Source organism: Benincasa hispida, chromosome 4 (genome assembly GCF_027475165.1).
Source record: "Benincasa hispida cultivar pf3 chromosome 4, pf3_genome.v1.1, whole genome shotgun sequence".
NCBI classification, from domain to species: Eukaryota; Viridiplantae; Streptophyta; class Magnoliopsida; order Cucurbitales; family Cucurbitaceae; genus Benincasa; species Benincasa hispida.
Genome location: NC_143481.1, coordinates 40,002,326 through 40,029,867, shown reverse-complemented (window position 1 = coordinate 40,029,867; position 27,542 = coordinate 40,002,326). Strand labels below are relative to the sequence as shown.

At 35.3% G+C, this 27,542-nt stretch overlaps 4 protein-coding genes across 5 annotated transcripts; 2 read left to right on the top strand and 2 right to left on the bottom strand.

The window, feature by feature from the left end:
• The first annotated feature begins 641 nt into the window (after positions 1 to 641).
• Positions 642 to 4,370, top strand: LOC120076590 (DEAD-box ATP-dependent RNA helicase 39-like). Its single transcript, XM_090312718.1, has 6 exons — positions 642 to 1,208; positions 2,283 to 2,372; positions 2,451 to 2,639; positions 3,104 to 3,229; positions 3,325 to 3,718; positions 3,832 to 4,370. Exons 1-5 carry the CDS (start codon positions 720 to 722, stop codon positions 3,508 to 3,510), a joined length of 1,080 nt encoding a protein of 359 aa, XP_090168844.1. The 5' UTR covers positions 642 to 719; the 3' UTR covers positions 3,511 to 3,718; positions 3,832 to 4,370.
• On the bottom strand, positions 3,620 to 4,302 carry LOC150036698 (nucleolar protein). The gene has a single exon (XM_090312719.1). The coding sequence runs from the start codon at positions 4,251 to 4,253 to the stop codon at positions 3,822 to 3,824; it is 432 nt and encodes a 143-aa protein (XP_090168845.1). The 5' UTR covers positions 4,254 to 4,302; the 3' UTR covers positions 3,620 to 3,821.
• A 4,353-nt stretch (positions 4,371 to 8,723) lies between the features above and the next one.
• LOC150036697 (embryogenesis-like protein) lies at positions 8,724 to 13,324 on the top strand. Of its 2 annotated transcripts, XR_016529120.1 has the most exons (3): positions 8,724 to 9,300; positions 12,812 to 12,908; positions 13,071 to 13,324. XR_016529120.1 is itself a non-coding variant. In XM_090312793.1 (2 exons), exon 1 carries the CDS (start codon positions 8,816 to 8,818, stop codon positions 9,293 to 9,295), a length of 480 nt encoding a protein of 159 aa, XP_090168919.1. In that variant the 5' UTR covers positions 8,724 to 8,815; the 3' UTR covers positions 9,296 to 9,300; positions 12,812 to 13,324. The 2 variants fall into 2 exon arrangements, 1 of the variants encoding a protein (XP_090168919.1); XM_090312793.1 differs by having other exon boundaries at positions 12,812 to 13,324.
• A 9,093-nt stretch (positions 13,325 to 22,417) lies between these two features.
• LOC120075262 (Leucine-rich receptor-like protein kinase family protein) lies at positions 22,418 to 26,876 on the bottom strand. Its single transcript, XM_039028479.2, has 2 exons — positions 23,375 to 26,876; positions 22,418 to 22,983 (listed from the first exon to the last, which is right to left on the bottom strand). Exons 1-2 carry the CDS (start codon positions 26,241 to 26,243, stop codon positions 22,601 to 22,603), a joined length of 3,252 nt encoding a protein of 1,083 aa, XP_038884407.1. The 5' UTR covers positions 26,244 to 26,876; the 3' UTR covers positions 22,418 to 22,600.
• Positions 26,877 to 27,542: the final 666 nt, after the last annotated feature.

Below are 27,542 nucleotides of genomic sequence, written 5' to 3'. Positions count from 1 at the left end.
TTTTAAGTAAGAAACAAATTATTTATTGTTGATTATCAAGGATTAATAAATGAATGTAATAATTATAATGAATTATTAATGGCATTTGTGTAAATAAGTAATAAGTAAAATAGAAAAGAGATAAAAATGTCTACAAAAGTTTTTATCATATCCCCACTCGTTAACATATTATAGATATATGTTAATTTGATATAATTATTAGTTTAAGATTTAAATTAATATAATTTAAAAGACGATGAACTGGTATTTATTTTTAAAAAATTATTAGGATAAATATGACTTTACTTTATACCCTAAACTTTGAATTATACCAATTTAAATCCAAAACTAATAATTGTATCAATATAAACTCGGAACTTTTATAAGTATATTAATTTAAACCATGAACTTTTATAATTGTATCAATTTAAGTCCTTCATTATGTTTTATTTAGATTTATTTGTGAATGTTGAGAGTTTAAATTGATATATTTATGAAAGTCTAAGATTTAAATTGATTTAATTATTAGTTTGATGTTTAAATATATACAACTCCGAAGTTTAAGGTTTAAATTAATAAAATTCTTAATTTAGAGTTTAAATTGATACAATTCTAAAAGTTTAGAGGTATAAATTGGTATTTGTCCAAGTTATTATTATATTTAATTTTGGTAATTTCAATAATGTAACCTATGAATTGAATTTGAGTCCGGCGAAGGTGAACGTCCGAACAGCACCGCCATGGGAAGCAGAAGAAAAGCTCTTTTCGAGCTCTCCCACTACGCAAACAGCCTCTTATGTCCAACCAAACGTTCTACTTTCCCTAACCTCACGCTCTCCAGGAACGCTTTCTTAGCTTCTCGACTTCATTCCTCTGCCTTTTCCAGAACCTCCACCGATGGCACCGCCATGGAAAATGATCAACCGCCGCAATCGAACAGAGATGCGATGCTTCTTGAAAAGTTCAGGCTCAGAAAACTCAAAGGCTCGTCGAAAGTTTCGCAAGAATCATCGAGTACGAGTTCTAACAGAGGTGAGAAGGTTATCACAGGTTTCAAGGAGTTAGGGCTTTGCAATGAATTAGCCGAGGCTGTAGAAGAAATGGGAATTTTTGCTCCTTCTGAGTTGCATTGTGTAGGGATTCCGGCTCTTTTGGAAGGAAAGAATGTGGTGTTGGGATCTCTTTATGGACCTGAAAGGGCTTTGGCTTACTTGTTGCCTCTCATTCAGGTTCCTTTTTCTTTTATCCATTTGAATACAGCAATCCTTTGAAACTTTATTTAGCAGAGTCGATGATGGCTTTGAGTTCATAGTATCAATCAGATGTGTGATGCAGATGTCTGTCATTATCCGATCATTTCTGGATTAGAATATTCATTTGGGTTGCTCTTCTTAGGAATTTTGCTTGTGGTAAATTGTCAAATTTAATTTTTAAAAGTAGCTCAAAATGGTAGGTTATGTTAATCTTTTAATATAGGTTAAATTATAAATTGAGTCCTAGAATTTGAGGTTTGTATCTATTTGGTTTCTCAAATTTTAAAATTATAAATTCAGCCTTTGAACTTTCAAAACTACAAATTTAGCTAACGAACTTGATATTTTACAAAATTTACTGACTACTATGCACAAAATTGGAAGTTTAGGATTCTATTAGACATAAAATTCAAGCTCATATCTAATATTAATTTTTAAAATTTTGCAAATTTGTTGGGCTCTATTAGACAAAATCTTTTGAAAGTTGCATGACCAAATAGACTAAACTATAAATTTAACAGTCTCTGCGTGTGCACTTGAATTATGTGTGATCGAACGTTAATTTGATTAATGAGACTCCATGTATGGAATATTAATATCAAATATGGTAGAAATTACATTGGGAAGTTTGAACTTTTTGTTAATTCAACTGTGGGTGGGGATTCTTGTTTCTGAACTATATAATGCTTTAAACACTTTATTTATCCTCAGGTTGGTAGGAAGTTTGAATTTAGTACCTAATGCGGTCGCATGTTAAATTTACACCAAACCCTTTTGCTTTTAAGTTAATAAGCTAGGATAAATGTAATCTTTTTGTGTGCTCATTATTTCCATTCCCTGTTCTTGAATTGTAAAATTGTCTATCGTGCTTGGTCTACTCTTATTTATTTCAAGAGATTTGCAGTCTCCTCTCCACACCTCTTAATTGATCTACTTTTGGAGCAATTTGATTTTCCATCTAGATTTGTAGAAAGCACAATACAAAACTGCAGTCCTCACTGTCAAGATTTATTTTCTTCCTGTTGTGTGTCTACAATTGGCTCTTATTAGAATCTAAAAAGGGATGGAAAAAAGTATGGCGTGAGGTCCAAGCATCCTCGAGCTTTTGTTCTGTGCTCATCTGTGGAGCTATCTGATGAGGTAATCGCTTTCTCAAACCTTCCTGAATAAGATGTTAAGACCAACTACATTTTGGCTGACATAGGATGCACCCTGCAGGTGTTTCAAATGGCAAAATTCATCAGCAATTACAGGCAGCTCGCAACTGCAAGGGATAATGGTTGTATTGAATTAGAACTTCAAAAAAGTGCATCTGATATCTCGATCGGTTTGTTAATTGGCACCCCTGGTGAAATCCTCAAACTCATTGAAGAGGGGAGTGTGGTTCCTGATGAAATCAATTACTTGGTGTGTGGTGAACAATTCATACTGCATCATCTTTGAAAACGAATAATAAATTTTATTTACATTTTTTCTTGCACGGTAATTGGTACGATACAATCATATAATGTACTCTTGGTTGTTTTCATGTTTCAAAAGATCTGTTCCTTGCTCTGGTTAGGCCGAGATAGCATATCTTTTAGCTTTCCTTCCATATATAACCATAATGTAAGAAGACAAAAAAGTATGGTTGCCTCTGTGTGTGGTGTGTGTTTGTTTATCGTTTATTGGTTTTTTTTTTCCTTCCCAATTTATCAAGCAGCTTAGAGTGCTGGTTTATAGCTTACATCAAGTCAATAACTGATTGATGGATTGACCCTTTGAGTCTCTTCTATGTTTATCTTTAAGACGAGCAATTATATGGTATCTGAGTTCATAATCTTACAAAACTATAAATAAATAATGGTTTAATAATTTTTCTTGTGAAACAGGTATTGGATGAGTTGGATTCAATGTTCGATCTTGGTTTTGGCCCCAACATTAAGGATATTTTAACTTCAGTAAGACACTGCAATGAAAAGTGCCAATCTGTCGTGCTTACTTCGACATTTATAAAGGTTATTTGGTCTACTCTGTCTCTTAGCCAACATAAATTTTTTGTGGATATAGGTTCTGAATTCTTTGAGTTAACAAATTGTCTTATAAATTATAGATGTTGCACGAACAACATTCATCCCTTGTCGAGTCTCTTAAGCGTGGTGATACAGGAGAGATAGCTGCTATGCTTTTAGAAATTGAAGAAGAAGAGGCATTCCATCTTATGGAATCTCCAGATACTCTGAAATGTAAACTTGCCGATGTGGTCGAGTCACTTTGTGCATCTACACAGAGAACGTAAAATTTGATATCAACTTGTTTTGCAGGATTGCAAATAACTTTTTAATGTTATCATGTCTACATTTACAATCATCAATTTGTTGATCAACTTCTCTTAAGATTATGTCAAATGAGCTGCCATGTTTCTGTTTTTGGCAATACAATTATCATTTTCATTTCAAGACTGCATACAATCCAGGGGTTTGAAAGTTACAATACTGCACAAAGCGGTGAGCTCTTAGGGAGATGACAGAAAAACAAATGAAAAAGATAGATTTTAGCTGCATATCTTTTCCTTTTGGCTTTTCACCTTGTGATTTTCAATAGGCCTCTTCACTTCCAGGTGAGTAAAGGACGCGGAGTTTTGGCAGGGGTTACAGCATTTCCATTGGGGTCGTATAATATGACACCCGAGAAATCTGGTAGCTGGCATTTCCCCCCCATGAGTATATTCTTCTGCCATATAGCAGCTTGTTGCTCTCTGCTGAAGAACATCTCATCATTGACATTCTCCGACTCGGTGGCATTCACAACACAGGCATTCACTCGTTGCGTAGTCATGACCGTTGCTTCTTGGTTCAGCTCTATGACAGGATCCTCAAACTCGTAACCATAATCCAAGCAAGCATTCCACCGACGGCGCCATTTTCGGGCATGGGAAGCACACATGAACAATGCAAAAGCACACAGGAGAAGGCTCACACCAGCCATGCCAACCTGGGCTGTGGCTTGTGAAGGATGCATCATTTGCAGTTGCCTTGCCATCTTGGGGTAGTTTGTAAGTTTGTTCTTTGAAGAATTTATAAAGTTTGTTTTGTCTGAAGACTTATTATGAAGGCAGCATGAATTTATACAAGTTTGGGAAGTGGAGCTGTTGGTTTTTGAGGTTTTGTTGACCTGATGTTTGACCTGATTTGTGGTTTTGGTGATCATTTTCCACTCATCTCTAATTGTGATTTTAAGTTTGCATTTTTTGAGAATGAGAACTTTGAATTAAGGATCACCAAACTTTAGGTTATTTTATCAATTGAACAACTTTTTTAGAATACCCCTTTATAAATTTTTTGATAGATAGACTGTAACTAAATATGGTTTTGATTATATATATTTGTGTTATTGTTTCCATGTGTTCATAAATTTTCTTTTGTAATTTTAGTATCATATTTCAAGATTTGAAAGGAATTTCTTAGATTATCTGTTACAGTTTAAATATTGGACAAACTTTTTAGGTATCTAACATAATTTGCCACTTTAAATGTAACCGGTTGATGTATTTTGTTGTCTTTCCCTATTTAAACTAATCTTTTAATAATGATTTCAGGAGGTCTTGACAGTTGGGTTTCGTCATTTGGTTTTTTATTTTTAAAATTGTGTTTTTATTTCTTTACCATTTTCTTTAGGATAGTTTTCATCTCTTCTAAAGACACATTTGATTTTGTAGCCAAAATTTAAAACAAAATATATATTCTTTTTTTTTAAAAAAAAAAAAAAAAAAAATTCGGTGGAATTAGTATTATGAAGTTAATTTTAAAAATAGAAAGTAAAAAGAGTGTTCAAGTAGTCATTCTTAAGGTTTTTTTTTAAGAGATGGTTGGTGTTCAAGATGATTGTTGTGGGCCCATCGTGGGTTTGATTTTTGGTGTACTTCTAATCTAGTCTTGTTTTTAGATCCTTCCATTGGTATGGTGTCGAGTCTCTTATACTCTAATGTCTAAGTTTTATAAAGAAAATTAGAATATATGACAATATTTAGGGTTACGTGCTAAAAAATAGCAAAATAAGCTAAGAATAAGATTTGTGGTAATTCATATGACATGCACGTGACCATAAATTTCTAAATACCTTATTTGTCCTTATCTAGTTCATAGTTATCTAGTTCATAGTTGTTATTGATGTAATTACAAATACATGAAAAATGTAGAATCATAGTTAACATAATCTACATATTTTATTATTAATTTAGATTCTGTTTAACCACTTTTCACTTTAATTAATATCCAGATTTTTCTATCAAATTTTATATTTTAAATTTTCATAAGTTATCAAATTTCATTTTATCTAATCAAATTTCAAATTTATTATAATTTTTGAATTGTTTTTCATAATTTTATACATATTCTTAATAAATTAGTTAGATATTTCTCATATCTTTGAAGTTTTAAATTATTTTATATTATTAGATTTTTATATTATTTTAACGATTTGAAAAAAAAAAAGATATCATCACTATTGTAGAAAAATAAAAAATACCCTCTTGCTATGACTTTACAACTAATTAGACTTCCTTTTTCTCTTTCCATCTGTTTGTCTTTTTCTCATTTGTTCTTGTATGATGATTCAATATTCTTTTGTTTCATTATTATAATCAGCTTTCTTTGTTTTTTAGCCAAAGAAGATGAAATCTTATTCATAATCAGAGTTAGACACTACAATAAATCAGAACTTTCACGGTCGCGGGAAGAGAATTAGAGTTACGCCGGATAATTGAAATTATGATTGTTGTGTGATGGTTGACTATTTTCTAATATACCTGTGAATTTTGCAAATACACTATATATTTGAATAATAATTTAATAAAAACAGAATTTTCTCTTCAACCTTTTGAGCACAATATTATCAATTGATTTAACTTTTTGTTATCCAAATCTTTTTTCATTAGTTTAAACATGTTGTTATCAGCTTCAAAATGTAATATAAAGTTAAACGTATTTTCAGGTTGCCCTCGACAGGCTTTGAAAATTAACTAATTTACATTTACAAATAGTAATTGTAACATGAAGTTATGAGATTAATTAATCTACATTTACACAATGCACATTTTTTATGTTTCCATATTTAAATTATAGATTCTCCTAATTTTTCTCCAACAATATCTATTTGAATCTATTTTTTATTATCAGATTTTGTTTTATTATTTGTTTATACATGTTGTTAATATATTGATTTTTTTTTTTTTTTTGTATATTATTCCTATTTATATACCTATTTATTATTTTGAACAATTTTGTTTTATATTGTTTCATTTTTTTTAAAAAAAAACCTAACCCTTATTTCCAAAGTTTCAATATATTTATAAATTTTGTGAAAACAAAATTTAAGCAATGTCTTCCCGACATATTTAAAAAAAAATAATCCTAATTCTACTTTACCTTCTTCTTACCCATTCTTTTATTTCACTTTCCTATTTCCCATTTGTAGTAAGCTTGTAGCCATAACATCCCTACAAACTCTTCTTTAAAATCTATGTTAGCATACCCTCTTCAACACAGTCGCATCTTGGATCACTTTCTTTAGAACCTTCAACTCTTTTCGACTGGTTTCTAAGCAGCTGCATGCCACCAGCGGTGGCCATCGCACCACAGACACACCATCATGGTTGTCCATCGAAGAAACAATCGCCAATTGTTTCTCCGTGAGGCCCATATTGGCGAGTTTTTAGACTTTCGAACGGTTTCTAAGATTTTGACCATGCTATTTAAAGTTTTTGTTGAGATTGTATTTCTTTTTTCTTTTTGCTTTTAGAAGTTTTAGATAGAGTGTATTTGCAGTTTTGGAGTTGTTTTTGTAACATTGTCTATTTATACTCAATTTGTTAGTCTTTGGGGTAGTTTGGTCATTTACCAAGTTGTATGTTCTATTATTTAAATTCGTTTTTCTATTTTTATAATTTTAAAATCTTTTTGCCATTTTTCCAAATAAAACTTTAAATTTTGCCATTTCTCTTGTCAACCCATAGTATAGAGGGTGCAAACTTAACTAAGCATACGAGAAATAAAGTCGAGCCTTTGTAGGGTCTGTTACACTCTGATGCCTAATTATAAGGAGTACATAATTTAGCTAAGCACACAAGAAGTATGGTCGAGGCTCTCCTTTTACCCACTAAAGCCCTATAGGGTTGAAACAATTTATAATGCCTTTTTTTAACAAACCGATTGTTGATCAATTACTTCTCGATTGGGTATATATTTACCAGTTTGGATGTTCGACCAAACTCCTCCTTTTGGGATGCACGTTCTCCTATATCTCCTAATCTCTTGGACTTATTTTTTTTGAGTACTTCCAGAGAGATAGTATAGTATATGTTAACTACCACTTAGCTATACACACTTTGGCTAAAGAGAAAATTTAAAGCATCTCGTTACCTTAGTTGATGGGCCAATTCAATGTTTCATTATTTTGAGACATTTAATTTGAATTAATTGTCAACACGATCATAGTTTAATTGGCATAAAAATTATACTATTGATCTTGAGGTCATAGTTTATTCCACATATTATTCATTTTAAAACTTTAAAACTTTATATTTGGTAGTTATTTTGAAATAAATAAAATCACTTTTATCATGTTTAAAATCATTCCAAAATACATTTTTTAATCACTTTAATTTTATTCTTTTTAAGTATATTTTTTATACAATTCAAATTAGTTTTAAATAATTAAAAATGATTTTTTTAGAAGTGATTAAAAGTGATTTTAATAAGTATCCCAAACAAAAGATGCTACCACGTGAAGGATAGATAATGATTAGATGCCACCTAGGTTACATCTAATCACGTGCATCATTTTCTTACTCAGAAAGAAAAAATATTAAATAAAATATCTTTAAGAAAAATTATTTATCACATGTAGGAGTATACGTAGATTGGGTTGGGGGATTTTTGTCACATATAGGATGTACGTGGGTTGAGTTGAAGATTTTTTGGACCAAACCAAAATTTCGGGTTGATTGAGTTGGCAACTTGTCTCCAACCCAACCCTTATAATTTGGGTTAGATTAGGTTGGGTTTTCCTGTTATTTATTTATTTATTTTATTTTTATTAACTTAAAATACTTAAATTTTTGTATAATACATGCTAATAATCAAAATTTCATTAAAACTCAAATGTTAAATATCAGAACTCAAGATATCTACTACAAACTTGATACAAATATCATAAATAAAAATATATATGAATTATAATATATATTTTTAATAACATTAGAAATTTGAGTTGGGTTGGATCAATTCGAATTTTTAAAAGTACAACCTGAACCCACTGAATAAGAAAAAGCATAAAAATTTTAACTCAAGATCCAAAATTAAAATTAATCCAATTCAATTCTTTCCATAAATTTTATTGGATCTCTTGAGACCTATTAAGATAGGTGGTGAGCATCCAAGTTTTTTGTCTTATTGGTTGAGTTATGTCTTACGTGTAAAACCCTTATAACGCTGAACCGAGGCTTCTAGCCTTTTTTATGCTTCATTAGTTCGTTCTCTCACTGAACTGAAGGGTGGTAATTCATTCCATTAAGCTCAGTTCCGAATATCGAAAAATCGCTAAAAATGAACCCTCGTTTACGCCTTCCATTCTACAGATTGCTTGTTGGGAAATCTCAGGCTTCAATTTCTTCATCTTCCTGTAGCTTTCGGCGAATTCAGGACTTCACTGTGAAGCCAAAATCCGAGTTTCCTAACGAATCGCGGGCTGATGATCTCCATTTTTCGTATCTAATGAGTTCGAATCGGAGCTACAGTGGTGGTTCGGGGACATCGGAGCCCGAATTCGATCAGGTTAGAGAGGTGGACAGGATCAATCTCAAGTTTGCCGAAGCTAGGGAAGAAATAGAGTCAGCTATGGAGTCTAAAGAGACCGTGTATTTTGATGAAGAGGCCGAGTGTGCTCGGGATGCTGTGAAAGAAGTTTTGGAAATGTACGAGGGGCTTCTGGCGAAGTTGCCCGAGAGCGAAAGGAAGGCGTTGCAGAGGTCGATGGGACTTAAGATTGAGCAGCTGAAGGCTGAGCTTAAACAGCTTGACGAGTAATTGAGGTTCATGTATTTTATTTTATTCTTCCCAATTTTCAACATATCAAATTCCCATTCACGTTCTTACCTGATTGCTGCTTGTGACTGGGATAGCAAGTCTGGCGTTAATAACACAGCTCTAGGGTTTTGAACGGCGTGTAGGAACTTATTTAGTTGTTTCTTCCTTGAGAAAATATGTTGCCGCCAGAAAGGAAAAAAAATGTACTTCATTTTTTCCAATTTGACATTCATTCTAAATGGTTTGGTGATCGTGAGTCTCGTCGATCGTTTTGTAATTGATAACTGAACTAACCCACGAAAGCAGTATATCTATATACATCTCAGTTCAGTTCGGTCTTTGGGGCTACATAGAAATGTCCTATCGCATGTATTATCTTTGAAATGACTAGTTTCTTATTTGGGATTTAATTGTGGAATGAAATCTCTATAGTGAGTGGTGGTTCTTCAGGAAAAAGCTGTGTGCTTGGGCGTGAGCAGGTATATATGTATGTATGCGTGGGCAGGTGTGTATGTATGCATGTGCAAGTGGTTGTGTGTGCGCGTGCACACTGTGCTGTCTGTGTATATTTGATTGTTTGTGATCTGTTTGTTGGTAGAAAAGAAGAAGAGTTTTGAGTTATGTACGTATGCGTGCGCGCGCGCGCAAGCAGGTGTGTTTAGGCCGGTGTGAATGTATGTGCAAGTGCCTATGCGTGTGGTGGTGCTGTGTGTGTGTCTGTATGGTTACTTGCGATGTGTTGGGGACAAAAAAAAAAAAAAGAAGAGTTTGAGGCCGCATGTTTCTGAAATATGGTTCATTTGCTTGAAATCTGTACTTGTGAGTTCTATGGAATCTGGTGTGATTGGCGATCCAATTTTGCTTTTGTGTTAAAGATACAGAACTTTTTAATGCAAGGCTGAGGTTTAGTCATAAATGAAGTAAATAGTCTGAAATTAATCTGCCTTTGCTGCAATTTTTGTAACCAGTGTCTAGATTCCTATGCAAACTAAATCAAGTCCACATAGAGGGAATATTTATATATTTAACTCCAAGCGAGAGTAAAGACAGGAATAAGATTCAACTTTCTGTTATCATCTTAATAACAGCATTTTATTAGTTTTAGGGAGTGATGGTTGATTATTCTTAGCTGCACATCTTGCTGTTGCAAGATTGCTTTAATTTTGGTTTGCCTATAAAAAGAACCAAATCTTTATAAATAACTCAAAGTTGGAGATTGTTCACGTGCACAACATGACAACAGTCAACGATATTATGTTGGGAACCAAGGTATTATGGGATGCCTGTCTCACATTGGTTAGAATGGGATGACTAATGTGGCACTTGAGTGGCTTGACTCTCCCACTGGTGTGGTTCTCCAAGGTGCTTAAGTACTTGATAATGGTATCAGAACCGGTTGTCGACGTTCTGAAGTGGAGCTGGCAGAGGGTTTTGACCGGGTGTGGTCGAGTGAAGTATTGCTAGAGTAACTGCCGGGACGTCGGCTTTCTGGGGATGGCGTATTGTTAGGAACCAAGGTAGTATGGGATGCCTTTGTCCCACATTGGTTAGAACGGATGACTAATGTGGTACTCAAGTGGCTTGGCTCTCCCACCCCCAATAACTAGCTTTTGGGGTGCAGTTCTCCAAGGTGCTTAAATACCTAACATACTACTACAAATTTTGCCCACTAACTACTTGATAGTGCTAGTGCATATGAGTTTCGCCACTAACTACATGCGAGTAGATAACTTGCATACAGTGATATGATATGTTTAGACTTTAGAGTTTTCACTCCAAATGTGGAGTGAAGAAGCATGTTTCGATCACTTGGATTTTAGAAAAATGACATGTTTTTAGTTATGTTATGTACTTGTATCTCTCAAAGTTCTAAAATAACCTGAATCCTAAAATGCATATTTGACTCTTCATTGTAAGGGTCAAGGAAGACCGTATCCTCTGAAAAAGTGGGACGCACTAATTCCCCAGCTGCCGGATTGTCTGAATTACTTTGCTGCAAGGCAGACAAGTGTCATCTGGACTTGTACATAAATTAAAGATTCTAGAAAGATTCAGCTAATACCACTGTCATCAAAATCCTCCACATGTCAGCCCTGCCTTATCTGCCCTAGACTTCTTGTGAAAGACAAGAGACTGATACTTTCCTTTGGTATCTTTCTACAAGAGGGTTTAGAATAGTCTTAAAACACCTTTGAGGAATAAAGGTTCGATGATCAATATTTGTTATTCCTAATTGGCTAATTGAACACCATATAATTGGATCCTCTTTCCAAGTTGGAAATCCATCCACCAATTTCATTATCTGTTCAAAGAAATTGAAGAGCTTGTAGATCAGTTGGTCTATTACAACTTTAGGCACAAACGTTGGTTCCCCAATTTTCTAACAGCTTGGGACAGTCTTTTTGAAGGACCATACAAAGTGATTTAGTTGATTCCCAAGCAAAAGAAGAGTGCTTATGGACCTACAGGGAGGACTATGCATGAAACTGATGGAGATCATAAATTCATCTGTATGTAGGAAAGAAAACTAGGAGATATTCATTGAACTTGAAAACTGAATGTCTTTAGGATAACCCAAACATTCCTCGACGACTTACCATCATAAAGTGTAGCTTGCACTGGCTGCTGAATCTCTCAGTGGAAAATTTTGGGGAGAGGTTAATGGGAACATATTTAGAAGTTATTACTTTCAACGGGATAATAGACCTTGATATATAACTTCTTAATTTTCTGTTAAATATTTCAAATTGACGTACCTCTCATAGGTACCTCAAATTTATTTTCTGATTTCATGCCTTCTCAAAGATTTTGCTGATATTTTTCTAGGTCATGTCATGTGCTTCTTTTACTCTCAATTCCCTTGCATAGATGAGCAGAGTGACTTGTTACTAGGGAAGCCTGACTTGTTTTTATCCCTCTCCTTTGTTTTTTGTTGTTACTTTCTGAAGCTTAAGTTGTACTCCAGAAATGGTGAAAATAAAATTAGTGATGATAATCGGTGTGGGCTACCAATTGCACCAACTATTTCTTTTAGAAATTATTACACCAACTTTTGCACAAATTGAATTGTATACTCCTCTGATTTATAATTTTATGCTTGCTATTTTGATTTTGGCCTTTTTCTTAGCTTGATGGGGTTGGAATGCATGGGCATTAGATTTATCCGTGCCTGAAAAACAGTAACATTCTCAAAATTTGAAGTTCTAAAACAAAGTTAGTTTTTTATCGGCACCTTTGGCCTTTGCAGAAAATACTATTTTTCCTTTTACTTCCTCACTCAATAAAATGTCATTTCTGAAAAAAAAAAATGATGAAATGGCTGCTAGATGCCCAACTTCATCAGAGAGGGAGGAAAAAAAACATATATTGACTTAGAACTTTGGAGTTGTGCATCCTTTATACATCTCTTCGAATAGAACGATTTGATTTCTTGGTTGATAGCTTGAGCTTATGTTCTAGATGCTGGATTAATAGGGTGATACCCACTGCTATAAGAAATGTTGGAACTTCTTTCAGGTGATGGTTTCCTCGAAATCCAAATCCTTCAATGAACATGTTGAACTCGAAGAAAAATTGTTTCCTCGAAGTTGTTACGAACTTTATTATAAATGAGGTGAATTTTATCTATAATTCTTTATAGATTACGAACTTTATGAAGTTGTTAATTAGGTATGATTGGGAACTTATTAATATTAATTATTCTCTAGTGATTTTTGAAGTTTTAAGTTCTAAAATGATTGAGTGAAAAGATCCTCAAAGATTTACAGACTTGCAGCTATAGATGCTCTGTTACTTGATGTGATTGATGCAGTGGAACTCCCTCTAATCCTCAACCATTCAAAAGGGGGGAAAGGAAAAGTACCTTTTCGTAGGAGATGCATTTTATGATGACTCTTTCTCAAGCCGCACATGGTTGGAAAAGGTTGATGATGTAACAGTGCTGGTTCCAAATGTTGTATAGAACTTTTAGCAGTGAACATTATTGCTGCTTTAACCTTTAATAGGATGATTCTGAAGGGCATTCCTTAAGATTACAAGACTGTCCAATATCTATGTTGCATCTTTTTACTTTCGTGGTACATTTTTCATTGCTTTCAGAGAGTTTGGAATCCTCTGATCTTCCATATTTGATGTTTATCTTTATATTCTCATTCTAGGGAAAATTGCAAAAAGAATTATTTCAAAGGCCTAAAATGGCAAATGACCCAAATTTTGAAAAAAGTGCCAAATGATCATTTGTTGATGTCTTGATCACGTAAAATTACAATATTGTCATTTCTTTCTTTTCTTTTTTTTTTTTTTTTTTTTTCCGCTTCCTTTCTAATAGGTCTCCAATTATAATGCAATTGGTGGTTGAGTTGGTTAAAGAGGTTGGGGACCACAGTTAAACTACTTTCAATTCTGTTGGGAGAAGTTGGGGTTTAAAAGAAGAAAGAAACCGAAAGAGAAGGAGAGAAGATTAAATATCTTGAGTAAGGGAAGTGAGCTCTCGAGGGTGAGAGTTCGGGGAAATCTATCGTGCAGAATCAGTCGAGGAGTGTCGCTCATCGCCTACTTCATCTATTAAGTGATCGTGTAGTGTTGGTAAGCGATCGCGTAGTGTTTGTAAGAGATCGTGTAGAGTTAGCGGACGATCATCTAGAGTTTGTAAGTGTTCGTGTAGAGTTTGTAAACGATCATTTAGTGTTTGTAAGCGATCATGTAACAATAGTAAGCGTATAGTTGTTGATTGACACTCATCGTTTAGTGAAGAGCAAGTTCATCGTTTAGCTGTTATTTGGTGCGATTGTGTCAACTCGTTTAATCAATAGATACCTTTTAAAAGATCAGTTTCCTAACAAATTGGTATCAGAGCAACCACTTGGACAGACATGGCTTAGAAACGTTTTGAGGAACAGTTGGAATTACTAGACCAGGAGATCTCTAGACTCAGAGTCGAGATGAAAAAATTGCCAACCATAGAGGAGAATTTGGCATCGTTAACAAAGAGCATTGAACGATTGGGATAGCAAGCAGAGAAACATCAACAGATGCTCATTTCCTATGTTACGGAAATGGCGAAGGGAAAGGCGAAAGTGACAGATGAGGCAGAAGGATCGAATGCCAATAATGTGTACGGAACGAATAGTTAAGTGAAAGCAACCAGTGAAGAAGTGACTTGCGATCGAAGTAAATTCAAGAAAGTAGAGATGTCGGTGTTCAGTAGAAGTGATCCAGATGTGTGGCTATTCAGAGCAGATTGTTATTTTCAAATTCATAAACTGACTGAATCTGAGAAGATAACGATGGCGGTTGTGAGTTTCGACGGTACCGCGTTAGACTGGTACCGGTCGAAGGAAGGTAGACAGCCGTCAAAGATTGGGAAGATTTGAAGAAAAGGATGTTCGTACAATTCCGATCTCTAAAAGAGGGATCGATTTGTGGAAGATTCTTAGCTATTAAACAAGAAACTACTGTAGAAGTATATCGAAATCTGTTTGATAAATTGGTAGCGTCATTGCCACATCTACAGAATGAAATATTAGAGGAGACATTCATGAACGGTTTGGCGCCGTGGATAAAAGCTGAGGTTGAATGTTGGGATTTGTTTGGGTTAGTGCAAATGATGTCGTTGGCTCAGCGTGTTGAAGATAGAGAAAATGCGCAAGTCGAAACGGGTCGGGCACGAACGTACAGAGGTAAGATCCAAAACTCGAACTCTTCGAAATTCAATATGGAAAATATGAGTAAAATGGGAGGTGGTAGTGAACCGAAAGAGGGAGGGAAGTCCCAAGAGTCGTTTTCAATGAGGAAAATCACCTTACGAGGAGTGTCGAATAACGATAACTGGAGAGAAATTCTTGCGAGAAGGTTAACTGATGCTGAATTCTAGTCGAAGAGAGAGAAAGGACTTTTTTCTGGTGCGATGAAAAGCATACTGTTGGGCATCAGTGCGAAGGGCGCGGGTTGAAAGAACTGAGATTACTTGTTGTGCATGCGTCTGGTGAAGAATTGGAGTTGCGCAAAGAAGATGAAATAAGAGAAGAGACACTGGAATTGAATATGTTAACGTTGAATGAAGAAATATCACCGATTGCCGAACTTTCTGTGAATTCGGTTGTGGGATTGACGAACCCTCGAACAATGAAGATTAAAGGGAAGGTCAAAGGAGAACCGGTGGTGATACTGGTTGACTGTGGAGCTACTCATAACTTCATATAAGAAGGATTAGCGAATCTTCTGCAGTTGAAAATCACAGAAACGAAAAATTGTGGAGTAGTTTTGGGGTCGGGAATCGCAGTGCAAGGTAAGGGTGTATGCAAAAATGTGGAAATTAGGCTGGGAGATTGAAGGGTGAATGATAGCTTCCTGTCGTTAGAGTTAGAAAGTGTTGACATGATTTTGGGGATGCAATGGCTATTTTCTTTGAGGAAAACAGAGGTAGATTGGCGGAATCTAACAATGACATTTGTTCATGAGAGTCGAAAGATTACTCTGCAAGGGGATCCAAGTCTGACGAAGGCAAGAATCAGTCTGAAATGTATGGTGAAAACATGGGAGACTGAAGATCAAGGATTCCCGGTCGAATGTAGAATGATAAGTAAAGGTGAGTCTACGGCAGAGCATGGGGGAAGCGAGGAAGCCGATTCAATACTCGAATCTCTATCAGTCTTGTTAAACCAGTTTCAGGACATATTTGAATGGCCAGTGGAGTTGCCCCCTTGTCGGAGTATAAAGCATCACATCCACTTGAAGGAAGGAATCAGTCCAATAAATGTTCGTCCATACAGATATGCATATCATCAGAAGGCTGAGATGGAGAAATTGGTCGAAGAAATGTTGGATTCGGGCATTATTAGACCAAGCACCAGTCCCTACTCTAGAGTCCTGTTCTACTGGTTAGAAAAAAAGATGGAGGATGGAGATTTTGTGTGGATTATCGTGTTCTCAACACTGCCACCATTCAAGATAAATTTTCAATTCCTGTGGTGGAAGAACTTTTTGATGAGTTAAATGGAGCTGCTCTCTTCTCTAAGCTGGGTTTGAAGTCAGGCTATCATCAAATAAAGAAGAATGCGTGGGATGTTAAAAGACGGCCTTCCGGATACATGAAGGGCATTATGAATTTCTGGTAATGCCTTTCGGTTTAACTAATGCGACTTCCATCTTTCAAGCACTAATGAATAATATATTCAAGCCTTATTTACGCCATTTTGTGTTAGTATTCTTTGATGATATACTTGTGTATAGTGGAAATCTAGAAGAGCATTTGCAACATTTAGAAGTGGTATTATCGGTATTAAGGGAACATGGACTCTATGCTAATAAGAAGAAGTGTTAGTTTGCAAAAGACAAAGTGGAATATTTGGGGCATATCATTTCAAACAAGGGGTGGAGGTCAATTCGGAGAAGGTACGGGCAGTGTTGGAGTGGTCGGTGCCTAAGACAATGAAGGAGGTGCGGGGGTTCTTAGGATTGTCTGGCTATTACCAGAGGTTAGTACAAAACTATGGCAGTATAGCGGCTGCTTTGACACAAATTTTGAAAGGAGAGACTTTTCAGTGGACAGAGGATGCTCATTACGCTTTTGAGAAGCTCAAAACTGCCATGATGACATTACCAGTGTTGGCGTTACCTGATTTCAGCATACTCTTTGAGGTAGAGACCAATGCTTCGGGGTATGGCATAGGCGCGGTACTAGTGCAACAGAGACGTTTGATCGCTTTTATAGCCATATCTGTCTTTGAGAGACCGTGCGAAGTCGGTATATGAAAGGGAATTGTTAGTCGTTGTCATTGCCGTGCAGAGATGGTGTCCTTATTTATTAGGAAGACGATTTGTCATCAAAACAGATCAGAAAGCATTGAAATTTTTACTTGAGCAGAGGACGATACAACTGTAACATCAGAAATGGGTAGCTAAATTGCTTGGTTATGGTTTTGAAGTAATCTATCGTCGGGGATTGGAGAATGGTGTCGCAGATGCACTATCCAAAGTGGAGATGGACGCTCATTTGGCTCAGCGATCGGCCCCTACGTTAATTGATATGGTTGTAATTCAGAAGGAAGTAGAGCAAGATGACCGGTTACAAAGAATTAAAGGTCGAGTACTGAGGAAAGAGGGTAGAGTACAAGATTTTCTCTCCATCAAGGCGTGCTGAAGTATAAAGTGAGGTTAGTACTTTCCTGTACCTCGTCTTTGATACCTACAATCTTGCATACGTATCATGACTTTGTGTTTGGTGGCCACTCGGGATTCCTGAGGACATATAAGAGAATATCCAGAGAGCTGTATTGGGAAGGAATGAAAAGAGTCGTTAAGAAGTATGTGGAAGAGTGTATGGTTTGCTAGAAAAATAAATCGATGGCCTTGTCACCAGCAGGGTTATTAATGCCATTCCCTATTCCTAATGTTGTATGGGCTGACATATCGATGGATTTCATTGAAGGATTATCTAAGGCCAAGGGGTATGATGTGATTTTAGTGGTAGTCGATAGATTGAGCAAGTATGCTCATTTCTTGCCTTTAAAACACCCTCTGAATGTTGGCATTGTAGCAGATGTATTTTGCAGAGAAATGGTAAAGCTGCACGGGGTACCGAAGTCAATTGTCTCGGATCGAGACAAGGTGTTTGTGAGCCACTTCTGGCAGGAGTTGTTCCGACTGTCGGGTACCAAGCTCCATCGCAGCACAACATATCATCCTCGGTCGGATGGTCAGATAGAGGTGGTCAACCGCAGCGTGGAAATGTACTTGAGGTGCTTCTGTGGGGAGCGTCCTAAAGAATGGATTAACTGGTTGCATTGGGCGGAATACTGGTATAACACTACGTATAATGCTTCCACTGGCTTTTCTCCTTTTCAGATTGTGTATGGACGTCAACCTCTAGTGTTGATTTACTATGGGGATGATTGCACTACGAATGCGACTTTGGACCAACAAATGCGAGACAGGGATGTAGCACTGCGAGTACTTAAGGAACACATTCTTCTTCACGTTGCTGAGTTTTTTCTTTTTCCTCTTCCTTTCTCCCTCCCTTTTATTCTTTCGCTGCGTCTTCTTCTTCTTCGACTTCTCCTCTGTGCATCTTCTTCTTTGGCATGACAAGTTCATACGAGTAGCTTTGACGCGACCAACTCCGGTGAACAAGAGTGAGAGCGAGAGAGGAGCGATTTTGTGAGTGAAGAAAGGAATAGTGAAACTGGCGAGAGTGAGACCGATGTGAGCAAGACGGGCAAGAGGGGGGAAGAAGGCAATTCATTGTGGTGAAATTTTGAGCTTGACTTTACTATCCCTATCTTCATGGATTCTTTCACCTCTTCTAGATTGCATAAAATTATTTCTTCTTTGTCCTCTCATGTTTCCTCTTCCTCCAACTTGTCTTTCTTGTTCAACTAAATTAATCACTCCCTCATCTTCTTGTAAGGTTGTTATTTTCTTTGTTGTTGTACCCTCCTTTCTAGCCTATCTTCCCTCATTGTTTCTATCATGCCTTGAATGGCTTGAAGAATAGCCATATTAGTATCTTGTATTTGTGGTACTTCTTCACCCTGTGACATTTTAAAGTTAGTAATAAAAGGACCTTACTACACTTCTCACCAATTTCACTCACAGAAACTCATGTTTATCACTCAAGGGTAGACTTTTGGTACTAGATCAAAGATGTATGGGTTGGCTTAAATTTTTGATGCAATCTCACTAAAAGTTTGATGAAACACAAGTCAAAATGATACTCTCACATACTAAGACTAAAGTAACCCAAACTTAGGATCAACAACTCAAAAATAAATATGGATTTTTTTTTTGTTCAAACTAATTACAAGAACTTTCATGTGCCTTGGCTCTTTGATTTTTTTTTTTTTTGCTATTTTTTTTGTTACCGAATTTTTTTCTTTTTTGTTTTGTTATTTATTTTTTTTATGATCCAAGAGTAGATTTGAAGAAGATTTCAACAAGTTGTAGTATGTCTTGTATTACAATATGTAAGTAATTGCTTTGGAGGAAAAGAAAATTGAAATGAAAATAAATTGAAATAAAGTAAAGATTCAACACCTCTAGAGTCGGCCAAGAACGATGACCAAATACTCTGATACCAAATGTTAAGCGCCTGCGATGTTTGTTGGATGCAAAGCTAGATATCCTTTTAGGATCCTTGCAAACACTCACAAAGAAAGCTAGCTTGGATCTAACTTAGAACCTATGATGGTCATTCTTAGATCCTAAGACAACTCACTCCAAAATTAGCTCGATCAAGACAAACCAATGAATTGATTTAAACATCAAATCTAAAGCAAGATTTGAAAGAAAAGACAACACCAAAGGGTTGAATAAGCACAAGCTTTTTAATATCGATAATATGAGTTTTCAAGAGCATTACAAGCCATTTTATAGGTCAAATGGTCGTGGATAGACCAAGAAACTCAAAAGTCATTTAAATACAATTAATTGCAAATTGTAGAAAATAACATACATGAATTTGAAACTTAATTGCATACTGAATTATAAGTCAAAATGCAAAATTAAAAATGTAGAAAGTCTTCAAATTGTCTTAAATATCTCATCTAGAAGGTGGCAAGCTTAATTCTCACGTTTGACAGAATTTGACATCATGTTTTCCCATGTATTGCACACTTAACAACATTTTCTTCACAAAATTTGCACACTTTTTTTGACCACCGTATCATCTTCCAAACTGTAGGACTTTTCATGTGTCATCTTCATGTCATTCTCTTTTGGACTCATTGAACTAAGATAATACAAAAATTTGGTTTCAAAATTATTTGTCGATTCTTGTGAATTTGTTAGCTTTCGAAGATGTAGTGTGAATGCCTCTTGAATCTTCTTTGTCTTGCTTCTTGTAATTGGTCCGTTGGATACATGCAATGGTTCAATGGTTGAATTCACATCACATTGTTCTATGGATGTTCGCAAAAGGATCATCAGCGAGAGGGAGAGCAAGAGCGAGATTCTTTTTCCCGTGTGCACAAGTATATTTTGGTAATTTCATTCGAATTTGACGTTGACAAAGGGTCATTTGGTATTTTTTTTCCTTTAAAAAACTGGGTCATTTGACATTTTTGACCCAATTTTTGGGTCATTTATAAAAATTTCCCAAAATTCTAATATGTTTTTTTTAACTCTGAACTTTTTATTTGTGATTTCAATCAATTTTGATCATCTAACTTCTATCATGTTCTTTGGATCACAAAATTTTTGTTTGGTTTCTGTAATCGCGATGCAATTTTAATACATAATTAATCCTTTTTTTTTTTGTTTATTATTAAAATGAATCGAATTCTTTCAAATATTTATATGTATCCTTTGAATTACTTAACTATATCCTCTAAATTTTCATTTCGCACCGGAAATTACTCTAGGAGAAGTTCGAACCGGTTTAGTTCGAATATTGTTTGGTCTTGATTTTATATGAGTTATGTCGGTTCTCAAAAGAGTAAATATATCCATTAGTTATACCCTTTCTTACCCTAAATTTAGACTCATATTTTATTCGTACACAATCGACATAGGTCTTTCCGACATATGTTGCAATGTCTTCAATACCGTGCTTCATTCGTGTAAATTGTAAGATAATATAACATCGTTTAAACATGAATTAAATTTAGAATTCAATAAAAAGATTAAACTTGATATTTTGATGATGGATGGGCTGAAATGGAAAATGAAGAAGTTGAGGAATCAAAAGTTTAAAGGAATAAAATGAATGTGTAAGTTGACCAAAAAGCATGAAACAGAACATGAATGATGGGGTTTGAATGTTTTTTTTTTTTTTTTTTTTGACTTGGTTGCTGAATATCAGGTTATGGCTTGTGAAGAGGTGACAAGATTTGTCTCCTAAGACATGTGCCCTCCACTGTCTCTATGCTTTTTCACTGCAAGACAATGGCCTATCTTTACTTACACTACATATGTTGGGAAATTTGGAAGAACAAATGCCAAGGTGCTGCTCACATTCTGACTCAATTTCAACTTTGCAAATTGGGGTTTGATGATAATAATAATTTTTAAAAAAAAATTAATTAAAGTAGCATTTTGGTATGGGGTTTTGGAAGGGAGTTTATTCTATTTTAGTTTTTGTTGCAAGGTTTAAAAGGTTGATTTCAAAAAAAAAAAAAAAAAAAAAATATCGAGGTCTTAATTTTATGAAAATATCGATGAAATGTTGATGTTGATAAATATTTCTAAAAAAATTATATAAAACAAAAGAGTCAAAAAAAAAAATTAAATTAATAATAAGTCTATTATTTATACTATATCTATTTTAGTGATATTTTATTGCTTATATACTATGTATCATGCGTTTTTATATGATATAATGGAAATATCATCGATTTCGAATCTATGAAAAAAATGAAAATATCGACATGTCGATGAAAATTTAATACTGGTGTATTATTATATATTTTTTTAATAAATCTTAAAAATTAGTTTCTAAATTTAGTTTGGGATGATTTTTTCAAAAGAAAAAAAAAAGGTCTCACCTTTTTCTCTATAAATATTGTTGAATGGATATTATTGTTGATATTTTGCAGAGTTTGATAAAAAGAATAATAATAATAACAACTTCTTACCAACAACCAGAACCAGTTTCGAGATTTACTAAAAGCATAGTTTTTTTTTTTAATATGTGAAAATTCAACTAAAATAAAACATATCAAAATATAAGATCAAGATGGGTTCGAAAAATTGACAGAAACAACCTCCCATTTTTATAAAACTTGTTACAATAGTTTTTCTCTCCATTTCGCACGAGATCGACATCAAAATTTACGTAAGAAAATAACTTTTTTTAATAAATTTAATTTTTGATTGTTTTGAGCTTTCTTGGTGAAATCTTGAATAGTACTAACACCGAGAAGGTCCAAAACAATCAAGTTAGAAAAATTTAAATTTTTTTTTAACTAATTCTAGTGATCAATCTCATCTGAGATGGACAAAGAAAAATTAATGAATTTTCAAAATGCATGCTAGTTTTCAGGCGTCATTTCTTACAATTTTTCATAGAATTTTAACCTATAACTTGTGAAAAGTTGTTTAACAAGGACAAACTTTTGCCATTGACCTAAAGATTATTTTCAAATATGGTAAGAATTTTGAAAATGGCGGAATGCAATGCAGGGGAAGTAAGTTGCAAAAATGAATTGATTTTTAGCTAACTGAAGTGTAGGGTTCAGAATTATGAAATCTCTTCCATGAAACAAAAACTGTACAAAATTGCAAAGTTCAATCTGATGCTACAAAGATCTCCATCTCAATCATTTCCCTTGTTCCTTATCCCAATTTTCTTGTGGAAAAGAAAGAATTATTTCAACTTAAATTTGAGGACTGCTTTATTAGAGGTTGGGAGGTTTTTCCCCATTCTTCTGGAGGACTCTTCACCTCCATCAATAATGCTACCACTTCCTTCATTGTTGGCCTTTCTGCTGGAGAAGAGTTCACACAAAACATTGCTATTCCAAGTGTTTGAAGCATTTCTTGCACCATCTGATCTGGTAAACCCTGGAGCTTTGCATCGAGTATCGTCACGGCGGGTTCGAAGCTTGCCATCTTCTTCTTCACCCACTCAACAATGTGAAGGCCATCTCCAACTTGTGTCTCAATTGCACTACGACCACTTAGTATCTCTAGTAAAACAACTCCATAGCTATAGACATCACTCTTCTCGGTTATGTTCATGGCATATCCGTATTCTGCATTGAGTTTGAGAAATTTTAGAAACAAATTCATAAAAGATGATCAGACTCATTATATATGAAATTCTGACAGATGCAGAGATAAATCTTCAATTATTTATGATGTAAAAATATTGTAATGTTGAAAGGCTTGATAAAATATGTTCACATGTTGAAGACTATCGAGTTGTTAATATGAAGGGGGGGAAAATCCAAGGAAAGATCACATTTTGCAGTTTATATAAGAGATCACATTTGGCAGATTATATAAACATAGAGCGTGACTGTTAATATCTTTGAGTTCTTAGTATGAGGGGAGGAAATTCTAAGGAAAGATCACATTTTGCATATTATTTATACATAGAATCTTTATGAATTTGTGAAATGAAAAGTTGGGAAGGAAATCTACCTGGGGCGATATAACCGTATGACCCGGCTACTCTTGAAATTGCATGGTGATAATTTGGAGTGTTCATCAACTTTGCCAGGCCAAAATCTGCTAGATAAGCTTCAAACTTCGAGTCTAGAAGTATGTTATTGCACTTGACATCTCTATGAAGAATTGCAGGCACACAATCATGATGAAGATAAGCCAGACCCTGTGCCGTCCCAACCGCAATCTTATACCTTGTCTCCCAGTCCAGATTTCTGTTTCCTTGCAAGAGTTGTTGCAGATTACCATTTGAAATGTAGTTGTAGAGAAGTAGTTTGACACTTCTATTGGAACAATAACCTATGAGCTTCACAATGTTACGATGTCGAATATGCCCGAGAATTTGAATTTCTGCCGCACACGAGTCAACTGCTTCTTCGTCTTGCTTTGTTTTCCATAGTTTCTTCACAGCAACTAATTCACCATTGGGCATATCTGCTTTGTAAACAACCCCAGAACAACCTTTTCCAATTATATTTTCATCTTTCATGGATTCCAAGATGTTATCTATGGTAAAGTTGAGCTTCTGAAACGGGATGAAGGTCCATGGATAAGAGAAATCCTCAGCAGCCGATGAAGAGGACAATGTCCCAGAATGTTTCTCTTCCATGTACTTACGATTTCGTGTAACTAGCATCCACAAAGCAAAAAGTATAATGATGACTGCAGCAAGAATGATGGAGATTAAAGCAGCAGCTTTTGCAGACTTCAACCCGTTTCTATGCATTGAACTTGAGGAACAAGTAAACCCATCAAGTGATTCACAAAGATTCAGGTTTTGATAATATGCATCTTCTGATAGGGTTCTAAAAAATGGTGTTACAGGCATGGGACCTGAGAAATTGTTGTAAGAGATATTAAGGGACGTGAGACTAGGCAAGAGACCCAACAGTTTAATATTTCCATAAAGCATGTTGTGGGAAAGATCAAGTGATTGTAACTGTGTCAAACTGGACATTGTCTCAGGAATTTCTCCACTTATCCCATTTGAGCTCAAGTCCAGACTGATAGACAAACTCTTCATGTAACCAATTTCTGGAGGTATCTTGCCAGAGAGACTGTTGCAACTCAAATCAAGTAGAGTTAGTTTCTCCAGGTTCTTAATAGACTTTGGGATTGACCCTGTCAGTAGATTATTATTGAGAATAAGCTTATTTAAATAACTGAAGTTTCCAAAACTCTGAGGAATTTCACCAGTGAAGCTGTTACGACTGAGATCAAGCTGCTCCAAGTTCACCAATTCTCCAAGCTGGGGAGGAATTTCCCCAGTTATATAATTATTATGCACATCAAGTAGCTCAAGAACTGTAATATTAGCAATCTCAGACGGAAGACCACCCGAAAAATGATTCATATACAAGTCAAGAAAGACAAGATTTTGCAACTGGCCTACCTCCTTTGGAATCTGGCCTGAAAGCTGGTTTTCCCCAAGCCTCAACCTCACCAATGATTGACAATTTGCAACACTTCGAGGCAACCCACCAGATAAAGAATTTCCAAGGAGCAATAGCTTGCTCAACTTCTTCAAGCTGAAAATTTCTTCTGGGATAATCCCAGTGAGCTTGTTTCTTGAAAGATCAAGGGCATACAACTCAGTGCAATTGCCAAAGGAAGATGGTACGGTTCCTGATACAGAATTGCCCCATAAGAAAAAACTTTGCAGGGATTTCAAATTGCCAAGTTGTGATGGAATTACACCTGATAATTGGTTATTATCAAGCTGAAGAGCAGTTAAGCTTGTGCAGTTGCCCAACTGCCAAGGTATCGAACCTGAGATTGAATTGTCAGATATATGAAACTGTTCGAGAACGACTAACTTCCCCAAATCACTTGGGATTTCACCAGAAAGATCATTCTCTGAAGCATCAAAAACAACAAGAGCTGAACAATTCGAAATTTCGGATGGTATCGCCCCTGATAGAGCATTACCCCATAGAAACAAACTAGTAAGCTTCTGCAACCTACCAAGCTGAGGAGGAATATTACCCGTGAGCTTGTTCATGTGTAAATACAAATCCCTTAGCTCAGAACAAAGTCCCAACTCAGGAGGTATAGAACCAGACATCTCAGTATCATAGAGTGACAAAGTTTGGAGGTTGATTAGGTTCCCAAATGTAGACGGTATAGCCCCAGATAAGGCAGTAGCCGCTGCCCCAAATGTAGTGAGATTAGTAAGCAACCCTATTTGTGGGGGAATATCTCCAGAAAGATATGGATTCCCTCCTATTCGAAACTCTTGGAGGGACAGCAAAGAACCAAACTGCGACGGTATGGAGCCATTAAACTGATTGTCTTGGAGGCAAAGACTTTGCAGAGAAGTCAGGTTAGCAAGCTGAGGAGGAATCTTACCAGACAGTCTATTGGAATTAAGGAAAAGGAATTGAAGTGAAGAGAGAGAACCAAGCTGAGAAGGAATAGGGCCATAGAGATTGTTGGAAGAAAGGTCCAACAAGCGAAGATGGGTAAGTAGGCCAAAAGAAGAAGGGATTGGACCAGAGACATTAGTGGATGATAGATTAAGAAGTTGCAGAGAAGAGAGAGAAGACAACTCAGGAGGCAAAAACGAGAGGTTTAGGAATGTTTTAGGGAGAGATAGTGAAATGACTCTGTTCTGAGGAGAACAAGTGATTCCTTCCCAAGCACAAGGGTTTTGACTAGATGGATTCCAAGAAGCAAGAACAGAAGAAGACGATGTTACAGGACCAGTAGCAGCAATGAGGGAAAGAAGCACTTCTCCATCAGGAGATAGAGAAACGACTAATGAACCACCCATTATTAAGCTTAAACACATAGCTATAACATACAATAGCCATCGTTCAACAAATAGATGGATTACCCCTTCCATCAGAGCTCTGAAAAATAGCTTGACCTTGAAATTGAAAACAAATAACGTTAAGAAATGTAGCTTCTCTGAAGTTAGTCCCAGTGGTTGCTTTGCTTCAATGGCGGATAAAAGATATTTACCCACCACCTTCAGAGACAAAATGCATGTGAAAAAAATCTCAATGGTGGAGGAAAATGGAAACGGAAACTTAAACCGGACTCAATACAGCATGTGAACGGAAAGAATATAAATATATATAATCCAAAAGCAACCCCACACCGGAAAAAACTGCCTCAAATCAATCAAAAGCAATTAATGATCACCATCAAATGCTCTGTAGCTTGTAGACTGTAACTCACCATGGAAACAACCTCCCTCCACCGGAATGAGAGATATCGCCGGCGGTGGCCGCTTCAGTGCCGGAATCGTAACAGAGCCAGTGTTATCGGAGCAAAGTCGAGAGGCTAACTAACTCCGAGGAGGTTGAAGGTCGTCGATAATGGAAGCCATGGCATGTGGATGAAAGTTGAGGGTAATTTGTGAAGCTTTGTGGAAGTGCTTCAATGGCTGCTTGGCTGAAGCTTCGGTGTAAGGGAAATAAAATGTGAGAGAGAAAGAAGATGGGGAGTGGGGGGGCAGTGTGCATGTTATATTATCGAGACTTGGAATTGGAAACTGCCTTTTTATTTCATGTTTTTTAAATTTAAAAATATGACGATGACTTTATTTTGGTGCAGTCGTTAGCTGATTTGGGCTTTACATTTTTTTTTTCTTAAAAAATAATTATTATTATTAATTTTTATTGGTTCTTCACCTCCACATTTAAATTTAGGAAATTTTTCTCTTTGGAAAAAAATTTCAAACTATTTAAAAAATAGAAAAAAGAAACACGTTTATCAATGATCATTTTTTTCAATTTCTATCGTTGATAAGACTTCTGTTAGTGACAGACTTCTTCCAATTTTTATCACTTAGACTTCTATCAATCTCTATCAAATAAAATTAAAATTTTGATATTTTATATAAATAATTTTTATTATTTTTCTATTTTTCAAAATCCTCTTTAATTTAACTAGCTTTGCCATTTCTTTAATAAATGTGTATTTTGTCAAGGATGTTTTTGTCTTCTTTTAAGAAATTATTCTATAAAGCCCTCACGACGTAGCTTCAGTTAGAGGTAAAATATCCCAAATTTATATTGTGTAGTTTATTGGTAATTTAGTAAAATTTTAAATGTTGAAGCCTTAATTCTATGAAAATGTCAAAAGAAATATTGGTGTCGATGGATATTTCTAAAAAAAAGAAAAAGAAAGGTATCGA

What these genes read in the sequence shown, in the direction of transcription:
- LOC120076590 (XM_090312718.1), top strand. Translation starts at nt 720, where the DNA reads ATGGGAAGCAGAAGAAAAGCTCTTTTCGAGCTCTCCCACTACGCAAAC. An exon ending in ACTTGTTGCCTCTCATTCAG is followed by an intron (nt 1,209 to 2,282) that starts GTTCCTTTTTCT and finishes GGCTCTTATTAG; the next exon opens with AATCTAAAAAGGGATGGAAA. An exon ending in TTACTTCGACATTTATAAAG is followed by an intron (nt 3,230 to 3,324) that starts GTTATTTGGTCT and finishes TATAAATTATAG; the next exon opens with ATGTTGCACGAACAACATTC.
- LOC150036698 (XM_090312719.1), bottom strand. Translation starts at nt 4,253, where the DNA reads ATGGCAAGGCAACTGCAAATGATGCATCCTTCACAAGCCACAGCCCAG.
- LOC150036697 (XM_090312793.1), top strand. Translation starts at nt 8,816, where the DNA reads ATGAACCCTCGTTTACGCCTTCCATTCTACAGATTGCTTGTTGGGAAA.
- LOC120075262 (XM_039028479.2), bottom strand. Translation starts at nt 26,243, where the DNA reads ATGGAAGGGGTAATCCATCTATTTGTTGAACGATGGCTATTGTATGTT. An exon ending in ATACGGTTATATCGCCCCAG is followed by an intron (nt 22,984 to 23,374) that starts GTAGATTTCCTT and finishes AACTCAATGCAG; the next exon opens with AATACGGATATGCCATGAAC.